The sequence below is a fragment of the Monodelphis domestica genome, chromosome 1 (assembly GCF_027887165.1).
Source record: "Monodelphis domestica isolate mMonDom1 chromosome 1, mMonDom1.pri, whole genome shotgun sequence".
NCBI classification, from domain to species: Eukaryota; Metazoa; Chordata; class Mammalia; order Didelphimorphia; family Didelphidae; genus Monodelphis; species Monodelphis domestica.
Window position 1 is genome coordinate 94,205,807 of NC_077227.1, and position 14,914 is coordinate 94,220,720.

The following is a 14,914-nucleotide window of genomic DNA, read 5'->3' on the forward strand; positions in this document are numbered from 1 at the left end:
TGAGTTCAAATGCCAACTCTACTACTTCCTATCTATATGAATGTGAGCACGTCCCATCCCTGTATTTTCTCATCTATGAAATGAAGGGACTGACTAAATGACCTCTAAAGGGCCTTCCAGATCTAAATCCAATGATTGCATGGCCTCTGTGCACTCTTTGCTCTCCCCAGCATGGAGTGACCTGGCCATTTTGAAAGGGCACTATTTGCTTAGGCCATGATCTTGAGGATAATGCTTGGTTTCTTCAATCCAAGAATTGACCATATCCCATGGATTTATCAAAGGTCATAGATATCTAGCCCAGTGGGAAAACAATTCTAAGCCATGGTCCCTGCCCTTAATGCCTTCACTTTTTGGTTGGGAAGACAAGACCAACATACTAGAAGAAATTGGAGAATAATATATGCTATTTTCTACTTTCTTGGAATTACGAACAAGTCATCTGACTTTCTAAACCTTTGTTATCTAAATATATTTTAAATTCCAAGGCCTGGCAGATGTCTTGTCTTATCGGTAGAAGCTAAGTGACAATGTATCAGGAGTAGAGCAGGCCACAGTGACCCAAGGACAGAAGAGACGTCAGCAGGGATGAAGGGCCCCATGCCTTTGACAATGGCTCCTGATGAGGGAGAAGAAGTAACCTTTGTTGGTCTGGGATGAGCACTGAAGGAGCCTCTATCACAGGGTATGGTTTACAGGACACGACACGACACTGGTCTACCTCTTTTCAAACAAACACATGCTCTGTTCTACGGAAAGAAAAACCACAAAAGTCTTCAAATCAGAAGACCATGTTTGGGCTCTGCCACTTAGTAACGCTCTGACCTTGGCAGATCAGTCTGAGCCTCAATTTCCTTTTCTCAAAGATAGGATAATTAGACCAAATAATCTCTAAGATGCTGCACATGCTAAAATTTAAACCCAACCTACATTCAAAGATGAATCGGAATGTGATGTTGCATCAGGGTCAAAAAGACTTCGTAAATCTTTCCTTTCTTCTACCTCAAGCCAGCAAGTGATCCAGGATCTGTTACCAATTTAGGGCAGGGTCAACGGCCAGATCAAGTTCAGGGTCTAGGCAGGGGATATTTGTGGACAAGACTAAATTGCTGCATCTGGTCCAGAGCCATGGACAGAGAGACCACAGAACTGACACCGTGTTCCCCTGGTCTAGGAAGGAGGCTAATGGGGAAGAATGTGGGTCAAGGGCAAGATGAATGTAACAGGAACCCTAGGTTCTGGAGTGGAAGTCATCCAAATTTCAAGACAGCCAAATGCTGTTCAGCAGACCTGCTGAAATGGGATGATAAGGTTATGTTGATTCCTGCTGGCAAAATACCTTCTTTCTGGCACCACGCATTACAAAACATGGACCATCTCAGCAGGTACAGCTGAAAGACCAAAGACCAGAAACAATCTGGGCTCCTTCAATTAGTTAATCAATATTAACAGAGTTCTGTGTGCCCAGCATTGGCAGGGGGGGAAATGGGGTTCCTGAAGACAAGGTACAAAGTCTCTACCCTCAAGAAGCTTGGAATCTAATTGGCAAACCCAGCTATAAACACAAGAATAATTAAATTACAATATAAAATAGTGAGAAGGCAGAATCTAACTAAATACCAGGTGAATAGTAAAGAAAATAGTCCAATTGACGTTCAAAGGATTTGGGGCAGCTGGGTGGCTCAGTGGATTTAGAGTTAGACCTACAGATGGGAAGTCCTGGGTTCAAATCTGGCCTCAGACACTTCCTACCTGTGTGACCCTGGGCAAGTCACTTAACCCACATTGCCTATCCCTTACTATTCTGCTACCTTGGAACTAATACATGGTATTCTAAGTGGAAGGTAAGGATTTTTAAAAAAAGTCAAAAGGACAGAGTGATCCTTGTGGGCTAGAATTGTTGGGAAATATTTCATGTAAGAGGAAGAAGTTTGAGTGAACCTTGAAGTGTGGGTATGACTGGAGAAACCTTATTACAAGTGAGCTCAGTCCATACACAGGGATGTCTTTAAGCTCTTGCACAAACCAGCTCAAACCACCTAAGGCCAATGTAGTTTCTTTTGAACCTTCTGAAATTTCACAATCCCACCCCCACACCTCTAAACCTGAATTCCTCTACATTTTTTTTTGGACCAAGACTATAATACCACTAGCATAGGAAACACCCAGTGAGGAAACTTCTTCCCCATCTCCAAACATATGGGCACCTACCCTACAAGCAATCATTTTAGAGTTGCCCATGTCACTGAAGGCTGAAGTGATTTGTCCATGGTTGCGCAGAGAGTGTGTAACATAGGAAGGAAATAAACCCAGATTATATTTACGAAGCCACCTTTCTCTCTACTCTGCCAGAGTGGAACTTTCAGCATTGGGATAGATTAGATCCAATCAAATCCAACCATGGGGGACTCTTCCATCCTCACCCTCACTTTCAGAAACCAGAGCTTGAAGTGGGGATAGTTTGCATTCTCCAAAGCCAACCTGACAGGGAGGTGGTTTGAAACATGTTCTCAAACAAGACTCAAATGATCACCATCACATCACGGGGATGCCACAGCTATAGGACCCTCTGGACAAAATGGAAATGTTGAGTTAGTTATAGGGAACTCACTTTAATAGCTAGGACTTTCCAAGAAGCTAAATGCAGAGAGAAATACTTTCCGATTCTTCCTGTATGGAGAAAGAAGCTTTAATTTAAATAAGTTATGATTCTTGAAGTTTGTCTTTAGTGTACCTAGCCTCTTTCCTCCTCTCCAGATTCTCAGTGTCCTCGTGGTCTCCCTCCTCCCACCTTCCCCACTACCCCCATTACGATTTACTCTTGGGAGCAACTGAGTGGATTGAGAGACAAGTCTAGAAAGAGGAGGTCCTGAATTCAAATCTGACCTCAGACATCATGGGCAAATCACTTAACCCCATTGTCTATCTCTTACCACTCTTTTGCCTTGGAACCAATACACAGTACTAATTCTAAGAAGGAAAGTAAGGGTTTTTAAAAACAGATTTACTCTTGAGGAAGAATCTGGAACTTATTCATACTAAGATTTGAATGCTTGCTAGTTCGGTCATACACTTTTGGGGGAAGGGGAAGGAATTTGCAGTCGAACATGGATATAATTCATGGAACTAAATGGACAACATGGCAGCCTCATTCTGGAGCTTCAGGGATAGGTCAACATTTCATGTGAAAAAGGACGTAGGGGGAGGGAGGGGATTAATAAACTTCAAGCTTAATGAATCAAGGGTATGACTCGTCTTAGGAAACAATAAGAGAATTATAATCTCTACACTCAGGGAAGGGGCATTCCCACCCTAAACTCCCTGCACAGACTGCATTTAGAGTACTGAGTCCAGTTCTGGGCATGACATTTCAGGAAGGACTGGAATGTATCCAGAGGAAGATGACCAGGATGGAGAGGGGTCTCAAAATCACATTATACAAGTAATAGTTGAAAGAACCAGTGATATTTAACCTGGCTAAGAGGAGATTTAAGGGAAATAGGATCACTGTCTTTAAATATCTAAAGAGCTTTCATGGAGAAAAAAGGATTAGACTTTGCCCTGGACTGTTGCAATAGTCTTCTAATTGTTCTCTCAGTTTCCACTCTCCCCTTACTGCATATCTGCTAAATTGATGTAACTAAGTCACTTACCACTCTTCTGCTCAAAAACCTTCAGTTGCTCCCTATTGCCTCTAGGTCAAAATACATATTTTTTTGTCATTTAAAATCCTTCATAATCACAACATTACACATATAGATCTGGAAGGGATATTAGAGGTCTCTCAGTCCAAATCCTCACTTTACAAATAGGGAAACAGAGGTCCAGAGAAATTGTGACTAAGGGAAAGGCAGGGAACAGAACAAGCATTTATTAAATACTTACCATGTGCCAGGCACCATGCTAAGTGTTCTGCAAATATCATCTCATTCAATCATCACAATAATGCTGTGAGGCAGATGTGCATTATTATCTGCATTTTACAGTTGAGGAAACTGAGGCACACAGAGGTTGAATGGCTGACCTAAAGTCACAGAGCTGGTGTCTGAGGCTGGATTTGAACTCACATTTTCCTGACTTTAGGTTCAGCATTATAGAGAGTGTCAGAGACCTCGAATATGAATTCAGACCTTTTATTGTAACTTCAAATCCAGCTTTTATTCTACAGCACAACTAAGAGAACTTTTTGTTTCAAACCTTCTTTCCTTTTTCTATATTATATATTCCAGCCCGATGGTCAAATGTTCCATTTTCCTAAATAAGACATTCCTTCTAGGCTTCTGGGCCTTTGTACAGGGGGTTCCACATAGAAATGTATTCCTTCTTCATATCTACCTTCTTAAATGGTCCCCTAGGGGCATCTGGATGGCTCAGTGGATTGAGAGTCAGGCTGGAGACAGGAAGTCCTGGGTTCAAATTTGACCTCAGATCCTTCCTAGCTGTGTGACCCTGAGCAAGTCACTTAACCCCCATTGCCTAAATCCTACTGCTCTTCTGCCTTGGAACTGATACTTAGTATTGCTTCTAAGATAGAAGGAGGAGGAGGAGGAGGAGGAGGAGGAGGAGGAGGAGGAGAAGGAGGAGAAGGAGAAGAAGAAAAAGAAGAAGGAGAAGAAGAAGAAGGAGGAGGAGGAGGAGAAGAAGAAGAAGAAGAAGAAGAAGAAGAAGAAGAAGAAGAAGAAGATAGTGTTCTAACGCCAATCAAAATGACTGTTTTGCACTGATTTATCTGTTCTTTCCCCACAAAAGAATTTAAGCTTCTTGAGGGCAGAAACCATCCTTTGTTGCCTACTATATTCCCAGGATCTTGCTTATGATCAGTCTTAATAAATGTCTAGTCACCGAATTGAGTGGTCAATGGTGTATTCTATTTCTCCAGAACGCAAATCTAAAATTACTGGAAACTTAGAAGCAAATTTTGTTTCAAGATAATGAACTCCCCAACAATTAGAGCTATCCGATGACGAGATAACAGCTTTCTCAAGAGACAGTAATGTCTTATCTGACCCCCATTTCCACCCCCAATGATGAGTGAAGCATTTGAGGCAATAGGTAGAAATCAGGCTGAATGATTCCCAAGATCCATTCCAACTCTATGATTCTTAGATTGTGTGATGAGGGGGTTATCTTTGGGGCAGTGGGGTCTTCTAGGCAAAAGCAAAGCATATCTCCCTACAGGTGTGAGGAGCTATGGTACCAAGGCAAAGTTAAAAGTCACTATTGGCAGAACTAAAGGTACAATTAAAGTCCTAGAGTTTTCATTGAATTGCACCCACAATTCAGATCTGCTTCTCCTTGAAAGAGTTAAGGTTTTTGCAATCAGCTTTCTTACAATGCAAATTAAATCTTTCCCCCATCTCAGAGGGCACAGGGGCAAATACACCAGTGTAATCCAACAAACAGCAGCCACATTCTGTAGCCCAGCCTCCTCATAAACTTCAATCTTTGGGAAAAAACCTTGATTTATTATATAGCTTTTGGACAGTTACTACAGTCTATCTGCCAAACAGCGGAATAATCAACTCTTTCACCCAAGCTGAATTTTTTTCTTTTAATGAAAGAATAAAGTACGCAATGGGTCTGGGCAAAATAAATAAAAATTCCACACTTTTAACCGACAGAAACTTTCTGCGTCATTGAGAAATAGTTGAAGACATCAACAATATTTTATCATCACAATGACATTCCAACCTTCAAAATTTGGGTGTTGAGAAAACTCATTTGGGCAATTAACTTATCAATAGTTAATGTAATCTTTTTTTATACTCTAGCAGGCAAAACTCTTAGAAAAAAAAATCCTCATTCTTCTCTAACATCTGCCAATCCATCCCTACAGTAAAGCAAAAATATAGAAGGGGCAATGGCAAGACAAACAACAAGCATCCATTAGGCTCTTGCTGTTTGCTAAGTATTGTATACAGTGTTTTCTATACCTTGGTAAGCCTCAGTTTGGGGCGTGGGGGAAATTGGAATAATGAGTAGTTCATTCATTCTAGAAAGCTCACAGAAAGGGCAATGTGTAATTTGCAAAGGGGTTCTATAAAAACATTCATTATTGTAGCCCTTAGAAAAGGGACAGATGGCATGCATTGCATTCCTCTTTGATACACTTATCTCTTCCAATACCAGCCAATTCACCATGCTCTTAACACAGGTAGAGTGAATCTTACTAGCCAAACCGTTTGTTGGCAAATAAAATGGAAGGAAATCTGGTTTGGTATAAAAATCATGTGAACTAATTATCTTGAGACCTGAATTCTAGTCCTGGTCCTGCCATTTAGTAGTTTTGTGAAGGCAACAGAGAAAGACCACAAGATTTGATGTCAGGATTGAAGGACTAGAAAAATTAATCTCTGGCCTTGACACTAAGTGACCTTGAATAAGTCACTTAATGTCTTTGGGTTTCAGTTTCTTCACTTATAAAAGGATGGTGTTAGACTAGATGATCTCTAAACGCTTTCCAGCTCTAACATCCTGTGATCCTAGAAATGTTTGTGCAAAAGTTTTATTTCTCTGGATTTCAGGAGGCTCATCTAAGGTGGAAGAATGTAAAGAACAAGGTCAAATGATGTGTAAGGTGTCCTCTAGTACTACAATTAAATAAATCTACGAAATGCTACTATTAATAATAATATTAATAACATGCCTTTCATTTTTCTCTTGATCACTAATAGAGGTCATCCCTAATTTGTTTGTATCGGTCATGATGCCAAATGGAGTGGGGATATAGATTGGGACTGGACCTAAACCTTTACTGGTATATGAAACTCCTAGGAAAGGAAATCTACTCGACCAGTCAGTAGCTCAGCATCTTCTCTTTAACTTACAGTCTTGGGTGCTTAGAGAACTGAGAATTTTGACATCCAGAGTTACCCCTCTACTATGTGCCAGAAACAAAACTTGAACTTGAGTCTTCCTGGCTTTGATGCCAGCTCTCTATCCATTAAAACAAGAAGTGACTTTATTTTATAGCTAATAAGACAAAATTATGGACTGATTTTGAAAAAGAGACATAAAAAAATACAGACATAGACAGAGGCACAGACAGAGACAAGGAGAGTAAAGGAGAGAAAGCAAGGGACTCTCAAAGGTATGAGGCAGCATAGAGTTGAAGAAGCCAGATTTGGAGTGAGATGACTTAGGTTCAAATCTTGATTCTATTATTTCCTATCTATGTGATCATAAGGCAAATTACTAAACTTTTACTGGTCTGTTTCCTTCGCTGTAAAATGAAGGTGCCTTTACCTGATGATTTTTAAAGTCCTTTTCCATTTCTAAATCCTATAATACTGCATTCCACATATATACCATCAAAGCCAGAATTTCAAAAACTATTGATGATAGAGATAGGATGCTGTACTGGAGGGCCCTGGAATTGAAATCTAAGTTTGAGATCTAGCCTTTCCATTTACTAACAAGTCACTTCATCTCACTCAGTCTTGGTTTCTTCACCTGTGAAATAGGGATATGATCCCTGGACTGTCTACTTCTCAGAGTTGTGAGAATCAAATGATCCAATGGATATGAAAGTCTTGTGTTAAACTGTAAAGCACATGAAAGTAGCAAATTACTTTATCAAGCTAAGATCAATTCCTAACTATCCTGGTTATTTAAGAATTCTCTGACTCTCCTCCCTTTTCACACATGATGGTACTAATTCCATTCCTGAAAATAAGCTGGAAGAGTTTTTTTTAAAAGATGTAACTTTGAAGATGTAGAAGCAACCTCAATAACTACTGTATTGTGTATGACTGAGCAAACTATAGTATATCAGGGTAATAACATAATAAAAAGCCATCAAAATAATTAAAATTATATGATAAATATGAGGAACATGAATAAATGTGGGAAAACTTATATGAGGCAATATAAAGTAAGGAACAGAATTAAATAATTATACCTTGATGTTATTAAAAGAAAAAAGTTTATATAGACACAAAGATGAACAAACAAGATGGAAGGGGATTCAGAAGGAATTACTAATAAATTTCTATGTATATACTCTATATGTCGAGATTAAGTATAAGTAGTTAATTTTTCTTGTTTTGTTTTTGTTTTAAAGTTAAATGATTTATTTTTTTAAATAAGGATGGAGAAAGGAGGCAAGGTCCACATTGGTCAATTTCAATTCTACAACTCTTCATTAAGCATTTATCTGCCAGACACTAAGCCAAGTTTGGTGATGGAAAAACCAAAATAGATGCAGGTCTTTCCCTTGAGTAGCTTACATTCTACTAGGCATCTCTTAGAAGTTCTGATTTGATGGAGGAGAAAGTTCATATGGGGCATCTGAGGGACTATTTGTGGGTTTCATTTATTTGATATAGTAAAAATAGTAGGAAGGCCATGGGATTTAGAGGGGAAGATCTGGATTTCTGTTCTAGTTCTAACACTTCCTGACTAGTTGGCTGTGTATATGACACTACATCACTCTCATGCTCAGTTCCCTCATCAATCAATTAGTCAGCATTGATTAAGTGTCTGCTATGTGTCAGACACTATGCTAAGCATTAGGGAATCAGAGATAAAATTAAACGTTCCCTGAACTTGAATTATGGGACAAAAGGAAGGGAGAAACAACATACCCATATAAATACAGTCAATCTTCAGCAATGCGAGTTTAACTTTAGTGACTTCAAGCCTTAGTATAATTTTATTAGTAACCTCATTTTCATTTTCATGTTGTCAATCTCAAATATTCATAGTTATGCCCAGGAGAGAAAAAATGAGAGGGTGATACATGCAAAGTTTGTGGAGTAGCTGGTATCCTAAGAGACACTTCACTGGTCTTGTTCACCCTAACATTGTAGAATAAAGAGCTCCCTGTACATTCATTGCATATTTTCCTTGTTTACCTTTAAAACTAAAGTTTTGTATAGTAATTACACCCCCAAGGCATAGCATAACTCCTTTTGGCAGAAAGGCCAAGTATACAGAGTAAGTGATGTGGCTTAGTGAGAAAATGAAGGTGCTAGATAAACACCCAGCTGAAATGTCTGCAGGTGCTGTCAGCCGCAAGTTTGGTGTTAACAAAAAGACAATTTGTTATATCTGCAAAAAAAGAGGAAAGTCTCAGTAAAAATTTTTATGAATCTGTTCCAGAAAGTGCTACGGTAATCTCTCAAGCATGCCATGGAGGAACAATGCCCTCAGACCTCCAAACCAACCTAGGGGGAAATAAGGAAGATTAAAAAATGTTTTAGTTTTAAGAATTTTATTTGCTTTACAGTATTTATGATGCCACAGATTTCATGTGTTATGAAAAGTGAATATTGTCTAAGATCTATTTTTTATTGAAATGTTATCACAATAAATCATGGAATTCTAAGGAATTACTAGTAAGAAAAAATGTTTTGCATGTTACCAGTTTTATCTCGTTTTTTGCTTTTTATGGGTTGTTGCATTATGAAAAGTGCACATTATCAGAATTAATGTTTTGTTATAAAGAATTATACATATAAAAGAGTATTTTCTTCAATTTAGAAAAACATTGCAGTTTTTGGTGCTCACAGGAACCTAACCTTGTTATTTCCTATAGGTTCAATGTATCATTTGCACTTTTGACTTCCATGTCATTTTCTAGTATTGTTACCCCTGTAAAAGTTGAGGATTGACTATTTATGTATAAAATAAATATAATTTGTGAGGCACAAATGACTGACAGAAGAATAGACACAAGCAATTGATGGGGAATCAGGAAAGGCCTCATATAGGAGGTAACATCTAAACCTTGAAAAATTCAAGGGATGTTGAGAAATGGAAATAAGGAGGGAGAGTATTTCAGGCATGGATACAGAGAAACAGGAGATGGAGTGTTTTCTGTGAGGAACTGGATGGACTATAGAGTGGATAAAGGAGAATAATGTATAATAAGCTTGAAAATGTAGCTGGGAAGAATTATTCTCACATACCCTTCATCATAGGGTTGTTGCAAGGAAAGTATTTTATAAACTTTGAAACATCCCCAAAATATGACCTGTTGTCACTGGGACTCTCTCCGTGCTCACCTAAGTGCCACTGCTTGGAATGATAGATAGCATCTTCCTGTTCCCAGCCTAAAGATGCTGGATACAATTTTTTCTCAGGGTTTTGCTCTTCTATCAGCTCAGGTACCTTGCACCCCATATGAGTCAAAGTGCTACCTTTCAAGAGGGACCTTCTGAATCAAAATGAAAGAAAGGAGTGCATCTTGGCACGCAACCTGCCAAATAGCTACTTCACTAAATAGCACTTTCTTAGGTAGTATCCAAACTAGGTTATTTAAGTGCTCTCTATCTGCCTGTCTCTGTCTCTCTTTCTCCCTTCTCTGCTGCTCTCTTTCTCTTTCTGTCTGTCTTTCTCAGTGTCTGTCTGTCTCTTTGCTCTCTTTCTCTCTTGCCCTTCTTTCTCTGTCTGTCTGTCTGTCTGTCTATTTCTCTCTCTCTCTCACACACACAGAGTTGCCTGCTATGTTTGGGCTTTGTATCTATTCTGAAAAGTGATTTTTTATTAAGAAAACCTTTCACTGGGACCAGACGATGGATAGTCAAACACAGAGTCTACTGTAAACACAGAGAGAACTGAAAGGTATGAACTGACTCATAATTGTGTCAACACAAGTTGCAGCCCCTCAGTTTATTTCAGCCTTCCTGTTTTCCCCAGGCTTCTCTTCAGGCTTCACTTCTGGAGACACAGACTCTTTTCAATGCCCCCTGAGGGGAACAGAAAAATTCGAGTTCTTGCCCTGAGTCGTGCATATTTCTCACACATCCACACAGACTAATGGAAGTCTTGCTTTATGGATCCCGAGGGGAGCCCTAAACTGCTGTACACATACCTGCCCACAGCCAGAACCTCAGGGATCTCCAACTAAAAAGCCTTGGGCAGCCCCTAAATATCTGGGTTCTAGAGGGGAAAGAAGAGGGGAAAGAGCAGGGGCTATAAGGAAAGTAGAACCTCAAATGTTTCTCACAAAATCACTATTGAACTATTTTCATCTAAATCCTCAGAGGCTGTGGGGGAAAGAGGCTTTCTGCACCTTGAAAAGCTTCCATTTGAGAGAGAATGGAGATATAAAAGAGGGGAGAATATTTGATAACAGCTGACATTTATGCTCACATACTCAAATGCCCAAATGGATCTGTGACTGTCAATGTGGATGGTCTTTCCAATGACGTCCAGCCCTGCCCAGTCTGTGTTGACTCTTCTCCATGTTCCCCTCCTAAGTTTTGCCACAAAGAGGAGTTCCTTCAATATGCCAGTGGCCTTCTTCTCTTTCTCCTGATCTTGAGAGGCGGTCCATCTGCGGTCTATCCCCTCACCTCTCAGCCTTCTCCTCCTGTCATACATCTTTCTGCTGATTTTTGAAAGTCCTCACTGGTTATCGATTGCAAGGGGTAGGGGTGGGGGAGAAGGAGGAGGAAAAGGAGGAGGAAGAGCAGGAGGAGGCTGCCTGGCCAAAATTCTTTCTTCTATACCCTCACGCTAATTGCCTACTGATTTCATATCTCAAATTTGCACGCCAGTTATATATGTGTATATGCATATTTTAAACCTTACCTCCTGTCTTAGAATCGCTTCTGTGTATTGCGTCCAAGGTGGAAAAAGGGCTAGACAAGGGGGGTTAAGTGACTTGCCCAGGGTCACACAGCTAGGATGTTTCAGATTTCAGATTTGAACCTAGGACCTCCCATCTCTAGCCCTGTATCTCAATCCATTAAGCCACGTACCTGCCTCCTACACCACAGAAATATTAAGGCATAAACCCTGGGAGTCGGAATATTTCTCCATTATGGTCATTTGAACTATGTAGTTGTTTAGATTGCAGAGAAATAGAAATGTCTTCTGCCTCCATATTGAGGTCACACCAATCAACAAGAGTGAATGCAATATTTTAAGTTCTTTCCCCCAAACCTGAGGCTGTATATTTCCTCACCCCAGATTCTTCCCCCAACCATTCAAGGTATCCTGTCACAAATTATGAACCTAACGGCAGGGCAGTTACTGTTTTCTCAACAGGGATAACTAACAGTCCCCATCCTCCAAAGGCAGGGTTCAGGGTTTACTAAAACCTCACCAGCTTCTGCCATGGAAACATCTATCTCTCATAGTCAGGAAGAGTGAGCATTCACTCCTGGTCCCTTCTCGTTCTCCATCCTTTAGAAGCTTCTGGCTCCCTCTTCCTCCCCTGCACAGGAGAGAGCTTACCTATCATCTTCCGGAGATCTTCACACTGGCTAATGTGAGGGAACTTCAAGATTTCCTTCCACTTTTTGCTTTTGCCTTTACGCTTTCCTCCACCCCCTGCAAAGAAAAACAAAAAAAAGAAAGAAAGGGAACTATCACTCACAGCCTCCAGGAAGGCAGCAACAACCATCCTGCTATATAGCCACGGATATAGAAACTGACTCGGGAAGAAGCCTTATCATTTGGCCTTTCCCCATATCCTAAAAACAACATTAGATACATTAATGGAAGATAAGAAAAAAAAAACGAAGGTTGTTTTTAATCATACAGAAATGCCAGGTTTGATCTGTAAATTGCTTGTCCACTTTTCTGACCTTTCATAGTTGTACTTTGAAATCAGGGAAACAAGGCTATATTTGAAAGACAGTGTGGTAGAGTGGATAAAGTATTGACCTTGGAGTCAGGAGGTCTGAGTTCAAGACCTACCTCAGACCCATTCTTAATGTGTGACCCTGGATAAGTCACTCTCACAGTGTCCCAAACATCTCTGAGGCTCAAAGTTGCTACACAATTATCAATTTGTATTTATAGGAGTTTCCTTAGAGGGAGTTCCTCAAACAGATGAAATCATAAGTTTGGTACAAAAAGATGGTTGTTACCATGATACCTCAGGCATTTAGAATTTCTGTTAACCTATAGTTAGTATTATGCACTAAGACAATTTGACTGGACCAAGAACACCTAGCCAGTCTAGGCTCTCCTATAGAGTCAAATGGGTGATAGATTGAACTAGTCCATTAGATCATTTCTCAGACAGTCATAGATAATCAACGAGTTAGGCTAAGGACAGAAGAGGAGGAAGAGCATGGCCTAGACCATACCACATTCTCAACCATTCCATACTACTCCTTAACATTAAAGGGCATCTTTTCACTAATATTCCCCTAAAGTTGCTATATGTCTACAAATGAAGGAACATTTTCTCTCCTAAAAAAATCAAAATAGGGGGCAGCTGGGGAGCTCAGTGGATTGAGAGCCAGTCCCAGAGACAGGAAATCCTGGGTTCAAATCTTGATTCACATACTTCCTAGCTGTGTGACCCTGGGCAAGTCACTTAACTCCCATTGCCCAGACCTTACCACTCTTCTGCCTTGGAACCAATACACAGTATTGATTCCAAAATGGAAGGAAAGGGTTTAAAAAAAATAAAAATAGCAGGTAACTCAAAGAACAATGAAGCAAAGCACAGTGGGTATAAACATTAGTATGCTCATAAAAGTTTAACAATTGGTACTCTAGAGGAAGAAATATATGCAATTTAATTTTAACCTGCATTTTAAACATTTTTTTCTTAAGTCTAGATAACTGACAAATAATAAATTAAGCCCTGATCTGTGGTATTTCATTTCCATTGTCAAAAAGGGGCAAATTTTCAACTCATACTAAAAATTTAATTATGGACACTCTCAAGCCAGTCTGTGCTTGCTCTGGCACATCCCTGGGTATAAGCCACATTTTACCAATGTTAATTCATGTGCAAGAAGTTGTTTGAAAGATATAATCCTAGAATGATAGAATGAAAAATGGAATTGGGTTAAATTATGTATCAAGAGTGAGGGATGACCAGTGGGCAGCCTGAATCCTGCAGTAGAATTCACAGAATATTAAAAAAACCTTAAGAAAAGGTCCAAGTGTATTCAGTGGACTCTCAAAATGTAGTGTGGCATGGTGAATTGGGCATGCCTTGGTGTCAGGAGAATGAAGTTCCAATTTTTGCTTCAAACATTCAATAGGTTCATGACCATAGGGAAATCCCTTAACTTCCATACCTCAATTTCTTTATCTATAAAATGGTGGCAGGGGGAATTTGATAGTTTCCTCAGGCCCTTTCACCTCTAAATCTATGAGCAGATTATTTATGGGAAAGTGTAGACGAGAATTATAGAGGATGAAAAGGTGTGGACAGGTTGTGATTAGTACCCATAAAGAAAAAAAAAAGTCCAGAAAGAAATTCTTTAGATTTATTATTTCATAATCTACATCACTGGAATTACAGATTTGTTTAATAATAATTAAGTACCCTAATCTTGAATCCTATATTAACTTATCTAAATGCTTCATGAGCATCAATGATTAGATTTATACATTCGATAGGTTGATTGAGAGACATGGTAGTCCTTCCTTTAGTTTGTCCCAAAGTTTCCATGTCCAACTTCAAGAGGTCTTCTTTGTTTTAATATTTGAGAAACTAGTGAACAATTTCACATTTACCTTTTTTTGTGTCTTATTTGCTCACTTATTTATTTATTGATAAGATTGGCATATTTTCTTCATAGAATAATAGAGTCATAGATCTGGAGCCCAAAAAGAACCCAGACACCATCTTGTCTAATCTCTTAATTCATAAATGAGGCTTCTGAGACCTAGAGGGGTTAAGTCCCTTGCTCAGGATCACATATGACAAGCATTCATTAAGTACCCATTACATATCAGAACTGTGCTAGGCACTGAGGAAACAAAGACATAACCAAATCCTGTCTGACCTCAAGTAGCTTACAGACTCCAAACCCTTATAAAAGTAACCCATATTTATTTGGCAATTTCCAGTTTCAAAGTGCTTCCTCGCAATAATCCTATTAGATAAATGATGCCAATTACAGCATCTATAAAATGCTACTAAAATAACACCTATCTCTCAGGATTGTGGTGATAATAAAAAATAAGTCAATCAACATTTCTTAAGCACCTA

At 39.3% G+C, this 14,914-nt stretch overlaps 1 protein-coding gene across 2 annotated transcripts in view; it reads right to left on the bottom strand.

The window, feature by feature from the left end:
- The window catches only part of GRK5 (G protein-coupled receptor kinase 5), a 334,138-nt gene that overhangs the window by 184,729 nt on the left and 134,495 nt on the right, over positions 1-14,914 (bottom strand). Inside the window, exon 2 of one of the 2 annotated variants that reach the window (XM_001376878.4) lies at positions 12,187-12,282. The exons of the other annotated variant lie outside the window; for it this stretch is intronic. Coding sequence (XP_001376915.3) covers positions 12,187-12,282 — 96 coding nt within the window. The remainder of the gene's footprint in view (positions 1-12,186; positions 12,283-14,914) is intronic. 2 annotated transcript variants of the gene reach the window in all.